Raw genomic sequence first — 19,399 nt, 5'->3', positions numbered from 1 at the left:
CAAGTGGCAGTATTTTTAAGGTGTAGGTGCTGAGGGCGCTGTGTGAAGAAATCATTCAGGGTTGAGAGCTTGTTCTTTGAGGACTTCTTGGAAGGGTTGTGGACAGGCTTTACACAGACTTTTCTTAGGAGCTTCAGTAAGTATAGTCACACGCCAGCAGAGGGCCTCATTTGACCACGTACTGAAGAATTATTATTACTCTATTATTTATAGTAGCTATACTGTAGTTTTCGAAGACCCTTAATGAAGTATTAAGTTATTCTCTTAGTACATTACTTTAGTGTTTTGTTTATGTTTCATATAAATTAACATCTGTCGAAAAGTACTTGGGGATAACATACAGATTAAAGGAAGTAATATAACAGAATTGTAGACATGCACAAAACACTCAAAAATGCTCTTCCACCAGAACCGATCCCTTTGTTGTGGGTATGAGGAAACACTGAAAAATGCTTTATTAATTATTAACAACAGGTGTGAGGCCCAACCTGATCAGCTGACTTGAAAAAGGAAGCTGCTCAAACACAGTAAAAACCTGTCTGGCTGCTCTTGTGTTAAGAACACGTTTGACTTGCAAAGGGAAATGCAGATAGCAGAGCTTTACAAGAGCTGTTGAGCACGCAGTGCTCAGCATCAGGGGTAACAAAAATGCTGAAAAAACTCTTCAGTGTCCTAGCCCTTTTTGTTTTGCTCAGTCTGGTGTGTTTTGCTGTGGTTCTATTATACAGCAAAAACAGCATTTCACCTCTTTCGGTTAAGCCACATGTGGGAAATGGAAATGACACCCTTTCCTGGATAACAATACAGCAAGTTCAAGAGCTGTGGGGAAAGAAACCTGAAGTCCTAGAAGTCAGCCAAGAGAAGACACAGACGTCGACCTTTACGAACAAGCCCTGTCCTGACACCCCTCCAAAGCTATTCGGTCCCCTCCGTGTGGAGTTTAATGTCGAGCGGACTTTGGATGAGGTGACGAATGACATCAGTTCTCCTCTTCAGGTTGGAGGACGATACAAGCCGACAGACTGTATTTCCCAACATAAGGTAGGTGAATGAATATATACAAATGAATAAATGAACAGAATAAAGATGAAAGTATAGACAGATCCGAAAGAGTTTACCATGATTTTAGATACTTGGAATTTTGTTTAGAAAGATCAGAACTTAAATGCACTAATTCATATACAGTATGTACTAACAACTTGCATTCAGTCTAATGTAGCACAGGCAAAGCTATTATAGGAATTTTGGGAACTCCAAGAGTGGGAATATGTTATGTGGGTTGGGTATCACTCAATTTTATGCATAATACATTTTTATGTTTTTGTTTCATTTCATTCTTTTTTAATGGATTTACCTGAAAAACCTGAATGAGCTTACTTACACTCTTGGTATTGTGTAGTTAGTGGCACTCACTCAGCGAACTCACTTAAAAAATTATTTTGTGCTCAAACTTCACAATAACTTCACAATAATCTTTAAATCACTTCTAAAAGACTTACTGATATGTTGAGGGTTTTAAGGGTAAAAACATCAAAGCCTGAATGATGTTACAGCAAATTTAATTGTTTAATTTGTCCAGGTGGCAATCATCATCCCATTCCGAAACCGGCATGATCACCTGAAGCACTGGCTGTTTTACCTTCATCCCATACTGATCCGACAGCAGTTGGACTATGGCGTGTATGTCATCAACCAGGAAGGAACGGGAGTGTTCAACCGGGCTAAGCTGATGAATGCAGGCTATGTTGAAGCACTGAAGGAATATGACTATGAGTGCTTTGTCTTCTCTGATGTAGATCTGGTTCCAATGGATGACCGTAACTTCTACAGATGTTTTAACAATCCCAGACACTTGGCTGTGGCTATGGACAAATTTAACTTCCACTTACCTTATAACACCTACTTTGGTGGGGTTTCTTCATTGTCCAAGAACCAGTTCTTGAGGATTAACGGCTTTCCAAACTCTTACTGGGGCTGGGGTGGGGAGGACGATGATATCTATAAGCGAATTATCTTCCATGGGATGTCCATTTCTCGACCTAACTCTGTGATAGGAAAGTACAGGATGATCAAACATATGAGAGACGTGCACAATGAGCCCAACCCAGCGAATCCTGGTAAACTGCGCACAACCCATTTGACCATGGATAAAGATGGGATTAATTCCCTAAATTACACGGTCAAGGAGATTGTGAAGAATCCACTGTACACTTTCATCACTGTGGATATTGACGCCCCACCAACCTGAATGCGTAATCAGGGGTTGCAATTGACTTTTTAATTCATTGGTGTCCCCGCCTTAACAGATGGAACTCAAACCAGTGTGTGTGTGTGTGTGTGTGTGTGTGTGTGTGTGTGTGTGTGTGTGTGTGTGTGTGTGTGTGTGTGTGTGTGTGTGTGTGTGTGATTTTCTGAAGACCACTTACTGGGGGACAGCTTGTCCAATTGGAGACAATAGCCTGTGTCCCCACCTGGAAAACAGAGGATCTTTAGGTCAGTGGTTAAGTTGAGGTTTAGTGTCAGGGTAAGACAACTGGTGGTGTAATCGTTAAGCTTTGTGTAAGTCTCCAGGAAATGAATTGTAACCCTGTGTAATGTCTCCAGAAACTGAAGTCAACATGTGTGATTATTTGTCTTTGTCCAAGTCAAGTCCATTTAAAGAGCCCATATAAAAGCAACAAATGTTAACCAAAGCACTTTCGAATGAAACAAAGAGATTGGTCAACAGATCTGAGGGGTTGTGAGGTACAACAGAGAACGAGCAGTTCTGATATGCAACCTGGTGCAAGTCCAGCAGTTCTCCTTCTCCTCCTGGTACCAGTGAGGAGTCTCACTGAATATGAACACACCTGCTCATAATGCAGTGACTGATGGTTTCAAAATCCTTACAGACAATAAACAGCGCTGTCCATGGTTCTGAAACAGCTAAGCTATTACATGTACCTCAGCCAATAATTTTATTGCTTCTGCTATTTTTCTATAGATACACAAAGCTTAAACAGAGTTGGCAAAAAATATAATACAACTGAGGGGGCTAAGCCCCCTTAAGACCCCTTATGGCACCAGGCCTGCTTCACATATAATTCAGATGTTCAATTACCTTAAACTAACCTCTGATACATTGAGCCACTCTTTGTGTTGGATTCAGATACAACAGCAGCCAACAGTCCACTCTTAAAGGAAAGAATTTGTGGTGGTTTCAGCAGAAGAGATGCCAAAGCAGAGACATTTTGGCGACTGTTTGGATGGCTATTGAGTTGGTGAAATGTTTTTTGTTTCTGATCTACAGAAGAGTTTCTAATTTGTCTTGACTCTACAACGTAATACCTTTTTCTACAACCCCAACTCCAAAAGAGTTGGGATTAAAAATGTAAAACAGAATCAAAACAAAATAAAAACAGAGTGCAAATGAACTTTTACCTTTTAACGACAAAGGTGATGAACCTCCCTCCATCCTTGCTTGTAAACGACTGAGCCTTTCGAGGATGCCCCCTGTTTACCTGTGGAATGTACCAAACAGGTGTTTTTGGAGGATTCCACAACAAAAATCAATGAAGTAGATGAGGTCAAACATTAAATATGTTGTCTTTCTCCCCATTTCAGTTGAATGTAGGTGCTCACTGTGAATATGGAATAACTAGAAAGGTGTGCATTAGCAGTGAGAAACCTGTTGAACCGGTTGAAGCTTGTCTGCATGAAATGTTTCAGTGGATGCTGTTACATTGGCTCTACAGGGTATTCCTTTGAAATCTGACTCTTCTGTGTTATGAATGAAAAAGGGAAAACTAATTTTGGGGACAATTATGCAATGCCTGATGTGTCTTTTTCTTTTTGACAGATGGGTTTGCTGTTATGAGTTATTTGTGGCCTTTTGCTGTGAAGCAGTGCTTTGCACAGTGTGGTCACTAGTCCAGTACTGAGCTTCATTGTCAGAAAGCTATCAGCTATCATCTGATGAGGGGAAATATATCCAGGTCAGGACTTCCTGTTCCATGCTCTTGTCACTGTTTATCATCCAGTTAGCAATTTGACTTTCAAATGTGACAACAACTTAACTTTTTGACTAATCTCTATCAACAGATGTTTCCATATGAATTCAGATCAATTTTCAAAAAGCTAATGAAAAGCTAAATCATCATCAGACAATAGCAGATGGGTTCTGAGATTTGCCATTGTTTTCCACATCTGCATTCATATTTTTTTTTTTAAAGGGAAAAAAAGAAAAAAATAATTACTTAAGTTCTGTTTTGATCATTATTGGGTTGTATTATGTATATGTTATTATGTATAAATTCTGAAAGGTTCATTTCAGGCTTCTGTTACAATTTTCTTAAATAATATCTGGAAACTTGTGATTTACATTTGTGAAGTGTCTTTGAGTGTCCAGAAAAGCTCTATGTGAGAATAATGCATTATTCTTAATAATAATATTATTATTACTATTGTAATGTAAGCATTCACCACCTCTACCATGATGACATTCAGATTTCATCTCTTCTCGCTCAGGAGCTGATATGAATTTTTTAAAATCATTTTTTAAAACTACAAATTGTTTTGCTTGTTTCTTCCTCTGTGCAGGTTACTTTTCTGGGAACAGGTATAATGGAGGCCTCAGGGGTCAGAGAAATAGGAGCTGGTAGGCCAGTCGTTCTTTAGAAAGAATATTCTATAGCGCTCTGCCCAGAATACACACCCTCACAAACGCAGCCACACACATGTAGTACATCCCCCAGCCTGCCCAACCTCCTAATGAATTTTACAGCATTGTTTCTCTTGTAAATGAGAAGCAGCACTTTGCAGGGGGGGACCAACCCATGTTAATGCTGATCTCATGATGTTAAACTGTTTTTATGATAATTACACTCCAGTGTTCAATATGGGAGCTCATTTCAGAACTCGAGATACATACCGTTTGTGTGCCTCACAAAAGCTTTAAGCACAAATCCGGTTAAGTGGAAATGTTAATTCAATAGAGTGCTAAATTCAAGCCATTTTACTGACAATTAACTAACTTTCCTGACCTTGTATCCTTAAAGGTAATTTCAGTCATCACTGATCTTGTGATTCATAATTCAATTCATATTCTATTTTGCTGCTCACAAGCTCTCATTCAGTTTGGAACTTAATTAAATATCTTCAAGCCTGTTGTTTATGTCATTTCAAAGTCACTGTATCAGAACATGTGCTTGCTCATCCTTTAGGCCAGTGAACAAGCAGAAACCAGATTTACAAATTTGACTTTCTGCAGGGTTACGGCTTCACTCAGCATCACATTGTACGGCACTGTCTTCACGGTGTTCTGCTCATTCACAGAGTGGAAAGCTTGGCTGTTGATGAATTATTGACAAGTGGGAGGATTACACAACATCGCCCTGAGAGGAACTGTGGCGTCATATGAGAGTGAGAGAAGTGAGGGAGGACATCAACAGAGACAGAAGGGGCTGCACAGAGAGGAAAAATGGCAGTGGTGGCGGCTTCCCAGAGGTTACAGAGGTGAAAACCAGTGGTACAGAGGGGAACATATACATGAGGACTGGATGTGTTTAGAGGATGTGTGGTAAAGGTCAGAGCGCTGTTGAGAGAATGAAATCTGAATCACTATGTTCTTTCTTTTCTTAATGCTCATATTGATGGCTTATTAAGGGATGTTTGCACTCTGGCGAGAAGCAGCAAGGCTCGAGCTTTGAGTGTGTGCGCATAGGCAAAATCACTTGGATTTGTGTGTGTGATTACAGTCTATTTGCATGTGCCTTTCAACATGTGGGTTAGTGTGTGTGTTTTAATTTGTATAAATGTTTAACCGCACCAGTTCACCTCCATCTCACGCAACCCCCCCCCCCCCCCAACACTCTTCCATCCTCCTTCCTGCCCAGCCCCCTCTTTTCATTGGTTGACCTAGTGGAGTTACTATGGGAACGACTGTAGAGAGGCTGCCATGCAGAATGTGGGGTACAGCTCTTGAATGGTGCTCAGGGCTCCATCGCAGAAACACACACACAGACACACACACCCACACACACAGACACAGACATGTTTCCATCACTTTTAAGGACATTGCACAGACTTAAATTCATTTCCTAGAGATTTGCCCTAACCATAACCACTACTTGCCCGACTCTAACCCTTACCCAAACGCACTCATACATACCTATATTCTATATATATATATATTCACAGCCTTCAAATAAGAAACTGAACTTAAAAGCAATAAAACTCACCCTTTCTTCATTTAGTACACTCATGGGTTTTGCCTTGTTTGTTCTGGTATAATAGATGGTGGCTAATGTTAGCTAATGATAGCAAACACTACACAGATACTGCTGTAACTGACGTCACTGAATCAATTTGCTGATCTAACGACTCTGATTACACTATGTTTTAGCATGCCATTATCCCATTATTGCCACTTGTGGCTGCTGGTCATCAAAAGTTACATAGGCTCACTAAAAGCTCCATTTCAGAGCACTGAAGCCAGACAAACCCTCCCTCACATTCACAATAAATCTTATTCTCCTGCTCCTTCTTCATCCTTCTTCAGTGTTTTGTATGAGAACGCTGTTGTTCAACACAAACTAAATCCATGCACTTATACCAGATTAATGCACCAAAACAAACACGCACACAGAGCCACAACCATGGCTCACAATGAGGAGGAGTGTCCACATCCAGCAGCCAAGCAGCAGCAGATTAATGATGAGATCAGCCGACAGACGCATGCGCGCGCACCAGCACGGACCATTCTCACTGTCAGCATCACTCGCTTTGATCTGGTGGGCTGGTACAAGTGAGTGTTATGGTCTTACGTAAGGCTTTTACATAAACCTCAGCGTGCAGAAACGGAGAGCGAGCCGGATAGAAAGGGAGGGGGGGGGGGTTGCTGCACCATTACAAAGGGGATTCGCACTGCACCAAATCCTCCTCCCACTACACATGCATGTGCACCCACGCCACAACAACATATAGGCTTTCTCTAGCAACATGTGTCTTCCTCGAAACAATGGGGCGCTCCCTTTCATCTATATTCAGGACACACACAGGTTCCACACGCATCAGCTGTGCATCAGCTGCCGGTCTGTCTTTGTCATGATGTCTGGCTGTGTCTCTACATGTCTTTTCCCAACAGACACTAACTGCAGACAATGGCACATCCACCAGGCTTTCATCTGAGCAGTCAATACAATATATTGATAACCTATAACTCCCAAGCCAAGCAGACCTCTCTCCAAGTGTGACGCCACAAGAAAAATGCCACATGCTGCACATAAACAAAAGCATCTCTGTTTCTCACCCTTTCTCCCACCCAGCCTACTCCTTAGGGATTTAATCCACCAGGATGTGGGGGAGGAAAGATGGAGGAGGGGAGGCAAGGAGAGAAGGGCTCTATCTAGTTTGGCTCTAATTATACAAGTACACAAAGCCTCTGACATTAAAGTGTATGGATTCTGATGTAAATGTGATGACAAAGAAGTCAGGAGCTCATCTATCAGCGCAAACACAGTTTTATTCATTAAATATGAAAAGTGGAAAGACTTCACACTGTGAACAGACAGACGGTAACAAAAAGAAGGAAAACATAATGTGCTTTTCATCGCAGTGAATGATCACACAGAAGCCCAGATTTGGAGAAGTGAAAGAAGAAAAGAGAGAAGTATCAGTCTAGAAAGAAAACACAGTACAACAAACTGAGTCAGGTGGCAACATGGTGGCCTCTGCGGTTGATGTCATGACTGTGAATATGCCAGTGCAACAAATCAAGGTACCCGGAGGTTTAACTTAACTTCACGATGTCATACTTGGAAGAAGTGGAGAGACAGCTTCTATGTACACACAAAACTGTGGCAGGTGTGACATCAACCAAGGAGGACACCATATTTAAACAAAAATATGATGCATAATGATTGCTCCTTGTCCACTTCAAAGTAGCCTACACTCTCTTCATCTTATCATTGTTATCATTTGATTGGTGACAGTGTGGTTTCTCATTCATAGAGTAAAATGATTATTTTTGGACTCTTCAGGCAACTGTTTTGGTCTACAGTCCACAAGCATCATCACTGCTGTTTAAGAAAATAATATTTTTTTATACTTTGAAGGTTTAGATTGTTGCTCATCTCACTCATCCTAAAATTAATCTAATCACTTTTTTTTCAATCAGCACTCCAAGGAAGGGAGCCACTCAAACACAGTACATCAGTAAGCAGAGAAAACACAGAGGGACACGATCATCCTCCGGTCCCCAAATGACCTTTAGCCTGCCCTTTTTATCAGGTGAGAAACGCACTCACTGCAGACCTCGGATCAGGTTACTCCACGGCGTGTCCTACACTACGCCATGAGGAGGCTGAAAAGATATCTGAACCTGGAGCAGTGTTGTGGATCAATCAACACAATCTAAATGAGATGGGAAAGCTATCATGAACTAGAATGACCCTCAGGTGTCATTGGTACCCTTGTGGTTAGGATTAGAGAGAAACTTGCATCATCTCGAATGTCTTTTCCTATGAAACCCCCCCTCTGTAACTGACGGGTAGGGAACACTCTGCTCCCTGTAACTTGCCTCACTGAATCACTGACAAAGGCCTTTTAAGACTGCATTACACCCCCTCATTCTTAAAACAAGTGGTGCTTTGCAAGGCTGCAACACTGTGCAGTAGTTTGTCTTCATTTTTCAGCGCATGGGGCTGAGAAAACAGTAAACTCCACCATTTGTCTCGCCCCCACAGAAGAGGGACAAAGAGGAAAACACACCAACAGAGGAAACTATATGCTGACCAATGATCTACAGTGATGTCAAGCTACATTCAGATTCACACACAGCTGCGGTGGTTCCTTTTATGAAGTCGCACAATGTTTATTAGTACAAAAGCCAGGAGTCAAAGAGTGAAGGACTCTGAACTGATTTCGCATTAGTCCCAACAGTTTTCTTTGTATCTTAGCCTGTTATTCAGGTCATTATGTGACTCAAAAGTCTTTATCTGACAGAATTTCCTTGTCATTTTTGGGGCATCGCAGCCTATTTAAAAAACACTTGCAGGCATATTCTGGCTCTCAGCAGGTATGCCTCCCCATCATACACACATATCACACACATATCAGCCCAAACAGTATGTTAGTAGAGAAGAACAGAAAGAACAGAAAGCAGAGTATTAAGAAGCTGGTGCAATCACAGTTTCAGATCTGTGCCGTATGACTTAAGAAGGAGGAGCCTATAAAAACAGTATGAAATCCAGTAAAGAAGAAAGTACTAACTAGAAAAAAATTGGTTGCTTGTGCATGTGTCCTTAGAGAAGAAAGTCATCCAGTGTAGCTACAAAGACAGTGCCAAAGGTTGAATGGTGTGTGTAACTAAGATCATTCAGTATTAGATGATATTCCCTGACCTTTGCGCCTTGTATGTGCGGCACTGCATGCAGAGAGGGAGAGAAAACGTTGGTGTGCATGTATGGTTTTGTCTGTGTTGTGTGTGTATTGAAGCATCAGTGCAAAGGGATCCCTCCAGGCCGAGTATTGCGATAGTTTTGTACATTTCCATTGGTAATTCAACAGTTGTAAATCCCAGAGATTGCCATCCTATGGATGTACTTCGGGCGATGCATTGGGGTGTGAGTGAGATCCAAAGTTGAAATCCATCCACAATAAACAGAAAAACAGTCAAAACAGAAGGAGGCCTCCACCTCCACAAAACGTAGGATATTGTGTGGCCTTCTGCAGCATAGCTCTGCCACATTTGTAGCTGCAAAGTAGGTAAGTAATAAAAGTAGTTCAGACCTCAGTGTTCATTGGAACATTTGCAGATACAGTTTAATAATCAGTGTGCGGTCAGAAGAAGACCATCTTCAAAAAGCAAAAAAAACATACAACAGACGGGGAAAAAGTCCATGTGTCCAGACTGTCTGTTTTGTCAAATCTGACTATTAGAGGCTGTGAAATGAAGACTCGGGTTTTTTTTTATCTTTTAACTTTGGCTCTAAGATCAAAGGATTAGGAGGTAATTTGTTACAGATTAGACAAGATGGCAAACTCAAAAAAGATTTTGATTAGATTAGGTCCTTATGAGCAAATCATGTTATGCCATGTGGAATTCCATAAGAAAAATGTAGATAAAAAGGTGCTCTGCTTTGTTTTTTTTTTTCTTTTTCTTTCTCTTTTTTTTTTTCGCAGTGTGCAATCATGAGCTGTCAAACTGTCAGCAGGTCGGGAGCTTTTCCAGGAAAGTTACAAGGCATATGTGTCTATTGCAAGTCCATGGATTGTCAAGAGTCAACCTCCAAAGTTCCAGTGAGAGCTGTGAAGTGTTAACCCAGCTTTTTGGAGTGTCCTCGTGACTCTTTCAAGTGAACAAAACCACTTCTTCTATTCTAGGCCGTCGTAAGCCAAAACACTTAAGGAATGAGAGCTGTTAAGATTTGAGAGGAATTTACAGGCTGTTAACTCTACAGCTCAACATTTTTCTTGGTCTGGGAAAAATTTTGGCTCTGCATAAACAGCACTGAAGTGAAGAACACTCAAATCCGTAGGTTAGTGGGAGAGAACCACCCGTCTGACAGGAACTACTTCTTGTGGGCAGTTCCTCTGGTTGTGCTGCCAGGTTTGTTTCCAGAACGACGAACGGGCACCTTGGATACAGGGATTCTGGTGCGAGCTGGGGGAGGCGCATTGGTCTTTGGTGGAGGGGATTCAGCCTCTAGGACAGAAGATAGAGCAGACTGGCTTGCAGAGTGGGGAGGTGGCGTTTGTCTGCTGCTTACTGGGATCTTGGATTCCCGAGGAAGGCTGGTGCTGCCTTTCATTGACTTGAAGGAAGAGGAGGAGGAGGAGGATGGAGGAGTTGTTTGGGAGGTGGGGCTCAGTTTGTATTCAGTGGATGGAGAGGGAGTACTGTTCAGATCTTCATGTCTCCCGTCGTCTTCTTCCTCTCCTTCAGGGTCGTTGTAGAGGTCGTACAGGTGGTCTCCGGAGCAACTGTCACGTGACAGGGCCATCTTTTGGTTGCGCTGCAGCCCGCTCTCATCGGGTGTTGCTGTGGGTGTTGCTGAGGGTGTGTCCCAGTAGCCCTCATCGCTCAGTGGCTCTTTTTCACCCGGTGATGTGGGATGACGGCCATGTGTGTGAGGGAGGGGGGGTTTAGCTGCCCGGCTTCCTGCGCCACCAACTATTGGAATCTTACTGAGCCCCAGTGTCTTCACCTGGGGTGCCTTTCGGTCTACACTCCTTGGGGCTGAGGGCAGGTGGCTGCTGGCAAGGTTGGAGGTGGCACGGGGGGGATACGTTGAAGTGGGGGTAGAAGAGGAAGGTTGGTGTGATCGAGGCAAAGCAGGGGAGTTGTCACCTGTGGAGGGCAGCATGTGCCAGAGCCCCTGCATGTCTGCATCGTCAACTCCTTCTGGACTCGCCATTTCTTCCCCTCCGCCCATGTAGGCCACCACACCACTACCGGCTGGGTGCTGCTGCTGCGGTGGAGGTGGTGCACGGGCCCGGGCTGGGAGGGAGGAAGGCACTGAGCTTTGGGAAACAGAGAACATGGGCTGGGTCAGCTGGGAAGGTAGAGGGGTTTTGGATGGGGAGCCACGAGACATGGCACTGGTGATACCACCAGCTCTGCCAGCACCCACTCCTACGCTCCCCCCTCCTCCCCCACTGCTGCTGCTGCTGGTGCCACTTCCCCCATTACCTGCTGGCCCGTCCTCATCAGCATCAGCAATAATGTCACCACAGCCTGTCAGTGAATCAAAGCTCTTGAGGGATGTGACGTCGGTGAAGAGGAGAGAGCAAAGGCGGTCCACCGAAGGCTCTGATGGTGGGTCACCCGTGCTGCAGCGATCCAAAGGGGGTGTAGCGAGGGAGGGGGTGAGGCTGGAAATTGAAGCTTTGGCTTTTTGGATGGCAGGGCGCAGTGGTGAGTCAGTTGGTGTGTAAGGAAAGGGGGAGTCTGGCTGACCAGATGGCCCCGGCATGGCAACACAGTGAGGGGGTGTCATGGTAGCACTAGTAGTGGGAGTTTCTATGTTAGGTTCTGTCTCTGCATTCCCACAATCCTCTTGGTGATGATGCGGAGGCGGTTCGAGGGTGAGCGTAATATCCTTTACCTTTTCAGAGTCTGCAATATCCCCATCCTTGTCCCTCTTCCCATCCACCTCTTCCCCTTCTCCTTCGTTTGTTTTTTCCTTGCGTCTCCATCGCATGCTGCTAAAAAAGCCTTTGAGGCCCCTCCCCCTTCTGACAAGCCCCGCCCCTCCATTTTCACTCGACCTGAAGCTCCCACGTCGAAGCAGAGAGAAGAAACTCAGCGATTTACTGAGAGACCTCACCGGCCCTGCCTCCAGACCAGCAAGCCCCTCCCCTCTCTGCCCATCAGCATCGTTGTTCGAGCCCGTTAGTCCATCGTGGGTTTTGCTCCTAACGAGTTCCACCGACGCCACTGAGCTGCTTCCATTCAAAGAATTCCCATTGTCAGAATTGCCGTTGTTCCTGCTGTTTGCAGCCCCTTTGTTCCTGAAGGAGAAGAAGCTGGCCATCCCAGAGGCGGTGCGCCTCTTCCCGAAGAGTTTGAAGGCAGCTTTGTTGATCTTCCCTGTGGGCTGGGGGTCACACTGAGGGGCCACAGGAGGCTCCACACACTCTGACTGCACCTCCATTATCTAGCACTCTACCGCTCCCACTCTATCGTCTCTTTCGAGCTCTCTAGCTGCCTTTCTGTCCTCTCTCTCTCTGGCCACACATACACTCACCCCCTCTCTCTCTCTCAGTACACCCTGCTGTCTGGTGCTCTTTCACTCCCACTCTGACTTGCTCTAACGCCTGCCTGCTGGTTTTCTCTCTCAGCCTCCCTCCCCTCCCTCTCTTTCTCTCTCTCTCTCTCAGAGGCACACACACACATGCTGGGAGCTGCTCCTTACTGTATCCATGGCAACTGGGTGGGCTAAGCAGCTTTCGTCAACGTTGGCGGGGCGCCAGTGTCTGTCCTCCACTCCCTCCCCCATCCTCCTCCTCCTCTCTTCCTCTATCTTCCCTGTCACCAATGCACTGTTTGCTCTTTTCTTTTGATTGTTCATCAATTTAGGAGCCCTAAAGACGCCACCTCCATCCCTGTGTGCATGTTTGTCATCTACATGTGTCCTTGTGCTTGACAAAAAAGGTGGAGATGCACACCAACTGATGAATTATGACGGATTAGAGAGTTTAATACGTTTATGTGAGCTTTCTCAGTGAGTCATGAAACAGAGTGGAATGGATAATTACACACACTGCTTGCATATTTGTTTGGATTTGCGGCTGTTTATATGTTTGTGGAACACGGGTGATGAAGGTGGCAAAGGTGTAACAAGTGAATGACTACTTAATGACACAGGTTTAAAATTTTAAAATCTGAAAATTTTGAATTTTTTTTTTTTGCACAGATGTGTCTTACTGTATAATCCTGTGAGGTAAGTCATATCAAAGCTTCACGCAAATGGTATCTTGACTTTCCAAATTACTTACTTCACCCACCCCTGTGTGTATGGCAGTGTGTGTGCGTGAGCACGTAAAAGCTCAAAGTGAACAAAAATGAGCATGTCAGAAGCCGGAATTAGAGGACTCAAATACAAGACCTGCTGATCAGCAGTATGAGTGGGCTTAAGCCAGGATATGGATTTAGAAAAATTTTTTCAATGCTTGTTGCACACGCATGCACACACTCAGCTCAGACATGTCTCCAAGACAGGTTTGGGCCAGACATATAGACCATATGGCCTCAAGCCCTCTTCCATATGGACGCACAGGACCAGGTGTCTGAGAGCTATGACAACACATCCAACTGTCATCCTATCATCCTAAGTGTGTGTACGTGGTAGTCTGTGAGTGTGTGTGTGTGTGTGTGTGTGTGTGTGTGTGTGTGTGTGTGTGTGTGTAACCACTCATGTAATCAACAGTACATCTTTTGTTTTAGATTAGCTATACTGTTAGCACTTACCCTAGCAACCAACAGAGTTTCTACTGGCATTTAGAGGAAAACACTATGTACAGACTGAACTAGTCTCCTTGTTATTATTATTGTCCTTTTCTGATTCTCTTATGTAAAATGGTGCAAAGTCATGCAGTGCGCTGATATAATAGATAGTTCTGTAAATGGGCAAAAATAAATTGCATTCACTGAGGTGTTGTAGCAAATAAAGGAGTCACTATTTTGGAGGCATCTCTTCCAAAGTATGTCATCCCCGCCTGCAGTGAATTCACCCAGAGTTCCCCTTTCATGCTGAGCGGGATCCACTGTGGGTGCTCTTTTTACTGCGTATTCTATCCTCCCAACCCCCCATGAATCTCCCTGATACCCCGACCCACTTAGAAACCTCCTCTCCCCTCCTTCCTCCCCTCCCCTGCTCCTTTTCTCTCTCCTCCTCCTCCTTCTCCTCCTCCTCACTCGCTGTGGGCACAGGCTCTCCTCTTCCAGCCCAGTGCTATCAAACAATGTCTGCATTCATCCGCCTAAGGCAACACACACACACACACCCACAGATCCACAGACATGCTCACACCCACACAAACACATTTTGAGGGCTTCCCCAGAGTGAAGCACTGAAGCATATCTTCCTCATGCTCTCCCCTAATAAGAGAAATAATCTGCATGCTCAGCCCACAAGTCAGTCACCCAGCTTGTCTGCTTGCCAGTCTGTCAGTCACCCAGTGTGCAGGTTTTCAGGTACATCAGATACTCAAGCAGAATGCCCTGCAGACATCCCAGCAGGTCAGCTGGCTATCAGATGGACTTGAATCTGACTCTGAGCAGCAGATGGCTGCCTATGAGCGGAGACCGATGAGTGGGCTCGGTTATCACATGATGAGACAAAGGATTTTGAGTTCTTAGGGTGGAAATCCACAATGTTATGCTGCTTAAATCATTACCACCGGAATGCAATATTTGTATATTCTATAATCCAGGCCATTATTATAAATGTAGCAGCCTGTACCAGCCTTCAGAGCAGTGCTGAACCAGGTTGGATTTGGCAGGAGAGCAACAGGGTTTAGTGGATAATATAATATATTTACAGCATGCTTCAGCATTAACTTTACATTTTGAGGTAACATATTTTGAGTGACATATTTGGCTAAACTATGACAAAATGAAGATGTAAGAAGAACTGTGCCTGCGCCCTAGGCTTTTTTGGATATTTGTGGCTAGATTTAGTCAGCTGTTAGCAAAATGCAACATGTGCTTTCTTCAGAGCCTTATGATTATTTCTCTTTTTACTGTGAAAGAGAAGATTCACACATGCACACAAGCAACAGAACAAGCACACATCCTATTATCTTTACACACACACAGACACAGACACACACAGACACACACACAGACACACACACACACACACACACACACACACACACACACACACACACACACACACACACACCCTCTCTTCATCCGCCCATCTGTCTAAATAGGGTTCCCATTTCAGCCCCCTGAGTGAAGCTCAGCGCTAAGTGGGACAGTTAGAGGGCATTTTCTCTCTCTGCTTCTCTCTTTCTCATTTGCTGTTTTCTAATAATATGGCTTCTCTGAGTGTGCATGCATGCACAGTGTGTGCATCCTTTGCACTATGCCCGAATGTAGCCAATGAATGTGCTTTTAAAGTCTCCATGCTCTGCGAGCGAGAAGCCCTAGGGTGCAAATATTGATGGTATTTTAAAAGCACATGGGTGTCTATGTGTGTAAGGCAGAGGGGATGCATAGACGGATGGATGAATATGCTATTTGATATCATGACACGACTGCAGAGACCTTCCTGATATGGAGCGAGCACTGGAACTTAGATGCCTTAAAATTGAAACCACCTGTAACTTCCCTGTTTGTCAGTCTTTGCTATTAAAATAGAAGTGCTGGGGAAAGTTCTCCAGGGATGCAAATCATCTCTAGGTAAAGCGAATGCATCATCTATTTAGCTTCACCGCAGCTGCTCATCCTGTGAAGCCTGCTCTATGTATTTCACTGTCTCCACATTGAGTCCTTTTCATCCAATTTTAATTATCTGATCATCATCAGACTGCCACTGGTGCTAATAGTGAATATGAAGGTGTCTCAACAGCAATGATCTCTTTGTTAAATCCACTTTAACCTCAGCAAAATCATTGTATACTCAAGATAAATAGTCCAAGGGCAACCTCAGTATATCAAGACAAAAACTCCATATCAGCCACTACAAACACATTCTGCTTCTCTTGACTCCAGCTCTCCATCACCTTGTTTGCTTTGGAAATACTATGACAAGGTTACTGCAACAACAACATCTGCAGGGTAAAAGCATGATGAATGATATCACAGAGTTTAACACGCTCAAATCAAACAATTGAGCTTAAGTCTAGCTGTGTGATATTGCACTGATTGTGCCTTCGAAGGTGTTTACATGTCAAAATCAACAGCATGCGCTTTGCCTGAATGGGCCAAACAACACTGAATCACACATTGTAATCAGTAGCCTACAGTAAAGTTTGCTAGTTTGCTATGAGCAAATTAGCTGGGGTGTAACCAGAAGTGTTATATGCCTGAAGTTCCAACCTTAACTGCTGCAGCGGTCACCTCTTCAATCAAGATTAGATGTGTGCATAGGTTTGCAAATGTATGCCTCTTGTCAAGGATGTGAGCAATAAATAGATTGACATGCATATTTTAGTGAGTGCAATGTGACAGCAGTATAATGTGTGCTGACGCATCAGTACAATACAGCAGTACACATACAGTAGGTCTATAGAAGATGTATAATGCAACAAGACACAGGTGTGGCCGCTCGTCCATGGTTGGGCAGTTATATTGCACAAACAAATCCAGCCTGTACCACTGTACACGAGCAGATTACACACACACACACACACACACACACACACACACACACACACACACACACACACACACACACACACACACACACACACACACACACACACAGCTCACATTCATTATCTGCATGATTATCATCACTTGGGGTCCTGTTGTTGGTCAAGTTGTTTGAGGGTCTTCCAGCTCCAGATTAAACAGAGCTATAGTATGTGTGTGTGTAAAGTATTAAATCCCCCAGGATTACCCCCTGCGCTCTTTTGTTACTTTAGCAATCAACAGGGAGTGTTACTATTATTAAGCTGTCTAAGCACAGACTCCACAAACACTTTTACATTCCACAGACTGCAAACAATGTCACCATGAGTATCTGTAACCTTTTACCTATAAGCCAAAGAGCCCCCACCCCATCTAATAAAACCATACTGCATAAACGAAATAAGGTAAAATGAATAATGATAAGCAGACGAGCTGTCCAGTCCTGCTATATTTATCCTCTGTACAGGTTACTGACCTTTTTCAGCAGACAACTGGACTCATCATAGCATGAAAGGCACAGGTGTAATTGATAATGTTAATGATGGCTCTGCTCCATGTGTTGTAGGTGTCCTGGTTTTATGTATGCTTGTTCATTACTGGCTCACTAGGATGCATAAATACAAAGGAGCCACCATTAATGTTTACTTACTGTGTTTCCTTACTCCATGTGAATGCCATGCACAAATTACACAGCAATATGCAAGGGTTATATTTTAAAAAGTAAAAAAAACCCAGAAACAAAGACGGAGGAAGACAGTAATGAATTACACGAGTAAATAGAGAAGTGCACTTGTCAGTTTCTAATCAGAAATACTATTGACAATGCAGTCAGAGAGAGAGAGAGAGAGAGAGAGAGAGAGAGAGAGAGAGAGAGAGAGAGAGAGAGACAGACAGACAGACAGACATGCAACATACTGTTCTGTGTGCGTAATGCCTGGTCCAAAACAATGCACCTCTACAGCATCCTGTCAGTCTGATATGCAAAAACAGCTTCATGCTAATGATTAGTGTATGTTAATGATGCACTCTATGATGAAAGCATGTAGAGATTGTAGTCTGATGACAGACACACACAAGCTGCACATACACCATCTACACATAGTGTATGTGCATGTATACAGTATGCATATTCATGTGGGCTTTCTGTGTGTGTACCGACATTTTGCATGAGTACAGGATGTGTTTATGTCGAGTGTGAGTACAGCATTCCCTCCTTGCCCTCAGGAGTGTTCTCCTGGCATGGCGTGCAGTACTCATCTGAATGATTCAGAGCCCTGTAAGAGCCCTCGGCAGCTTGTCTCGGGAAGAGACCTCTCAATCTTTCATGGGAGGTAATATGCACAAGTAGGCTACGGAAGGACAGTAGTGACACAGTGTTAGAGGTATATTAAGGTAGGGTGAGTCATTCTGTTGATTTTCTATCTCCTCATGGTGTGCTAGCTGTCTGCTCTGTGTGTGTGATGGAGAAATTTTTATTTTTTGTACACAGACCCGGCTCTGTAAAAAGGAAATAAACAAACACAGCACTACTCCAGCCATATCAGCAACAGGTGGCATTCGTGCTCGTGCACCCGTCAATAGGAAGGGGCGGGGCGATGGATGGAGGGACAGGGGGAGGTAAATATGGCACGCCAACGTGGAAAGCCTTCTCCAGAATGTCTCACCCACCTTGAACCTGACTTACCACATTCCAAAAAGAGAGCGTGTGCAATAAAAAAACAAAAAAAATTTAAAGGAAGCTGATCCAAAAAAAGGATAAGAAGTTGGGGAAACCTTGTTATGAGAGAATAAGAGTGGGAAAATATGAATGAAAAATATGTGGGGATTCAATGCACCATGTACTGTGTTTTCTTCTTTTAACGTAATGAATATTGAGCTTTGGAGGAAGCTGACACTGCCAGTCTATCTTTATTCCAAGTTGCTGTCGCTGCTCATAGACACTGGTTTGTCTGATGCCAGTGGTCACTTTGTCTGATTGCTGTGTGAATGTGTGTGTATGCACAAAACTCCATTTATTCCTACAGCATGTGAGCACCGTGAAAAGAGTGGTGTTTAAGGAGGGAGCAGTTCACTGCCAATTCTGCAAGCACAAATTCCATAAAGTATTTAAAGGCACACAGCAGGATGAACAGTGCTTGGAGTTGTGAATTTATGCTTTGAGTGCCATGCAAAGTACTGCACAAAGAAAATCTATGTAAATTATCATGAATCTGCAGAGACACGCGCATCACACATCCACTCTGTATGCAGTGGCTGTACATGTTGTTTCTTTGCTGCAATCTGATTGAGTTTGATGTTTGCTTGTATAGTCACTCCAATGCAATGAAGATCAAATCCTTTCTGAGCTCTGATAAGAAGCAACGTTACAACGTCAGTCTGGAACTATTAATGCAGAGTTATTATGGTTTCAACACAGAAAATCTGAGCCAAAACACACAGTCTGGCTCAAAAATAGATGTTGACTTCTGGCCTAAATTCACATGCCACATTCCTGTGGCAGAAAGCCTACAGTAACCCATTCAAAAGAAGGGTGTACAAATATGTGACAACAAT

At 43.7% G+C, this 19,399-nt stretch overlaps 2 protein-coding genes across 2 annotated transcripts; one reads left to right on the top strand and one right to left on the bottom strand.

Annotated features, from left to right (window-relative positions):
• The first annotated feature begins 443 nt into the window (after positions 1–443).
• On the top strand, positions 444–2,349 carry LOC139346920 (beta-1,4-galactosyltransferase 1-like). Its single transcript, XM_070986295.1, has 2 exons — positions 444–1,041; positions 1,580–2,349. The coding sequence occupies exons 1-2, from the start codon at positions 649–651 to the stop codon at positions 2,246–2,248; spliced, it is 1,062 nt and encodes a 353-aa protein (XP_070842396.1). The 5' UTR covers positions 444–648; the 3' UTR covers positions 2,249–2,349.
• Positions 2,350–7,483: 5,134 nt separating this feature from the next.
• Positions 7,484–12,777, bottom strand: amer2 (APC membrane recruitment protein 2). The gene has a single exon (XM_070986194.1). The coding sequence runs from the start codon at positions 12,633–12,635 to the stop codon at positions 10,551–10,553; it is 2,085 nt and encodes a 694-aa protein (XP_070842295.1). The 5' UTR covers positions 12,636–12,777; the 3' UTR covers positions 7,484–10,550.
• Between the last annotated feature and the right edge of the window lie 6,622 nt (positions 12,778–19,399).

The sequence above is a fragment of the Chaetodon trifascialis genome, chromosome 18, assembly GCF_039877785.1.
Source record: "Chaetodon trifascialis isolate fChaTrf1 chromosome 18, fChaTrf1.hap1, whole genome shotgun sequence".
NCBI classification, from domain to species: domain Eukaryota; kingdom Metazoa; phylum Chordata; class Actinopteri; order Chaetodontiformes; family Chaetodontidae; genus Chaetodon; species Chaetodon trifascialis.
Note: the sequence above shows the minus strand (reverse complement) of the source record. Positions and strands in the feature narration are given on the sequence as shown.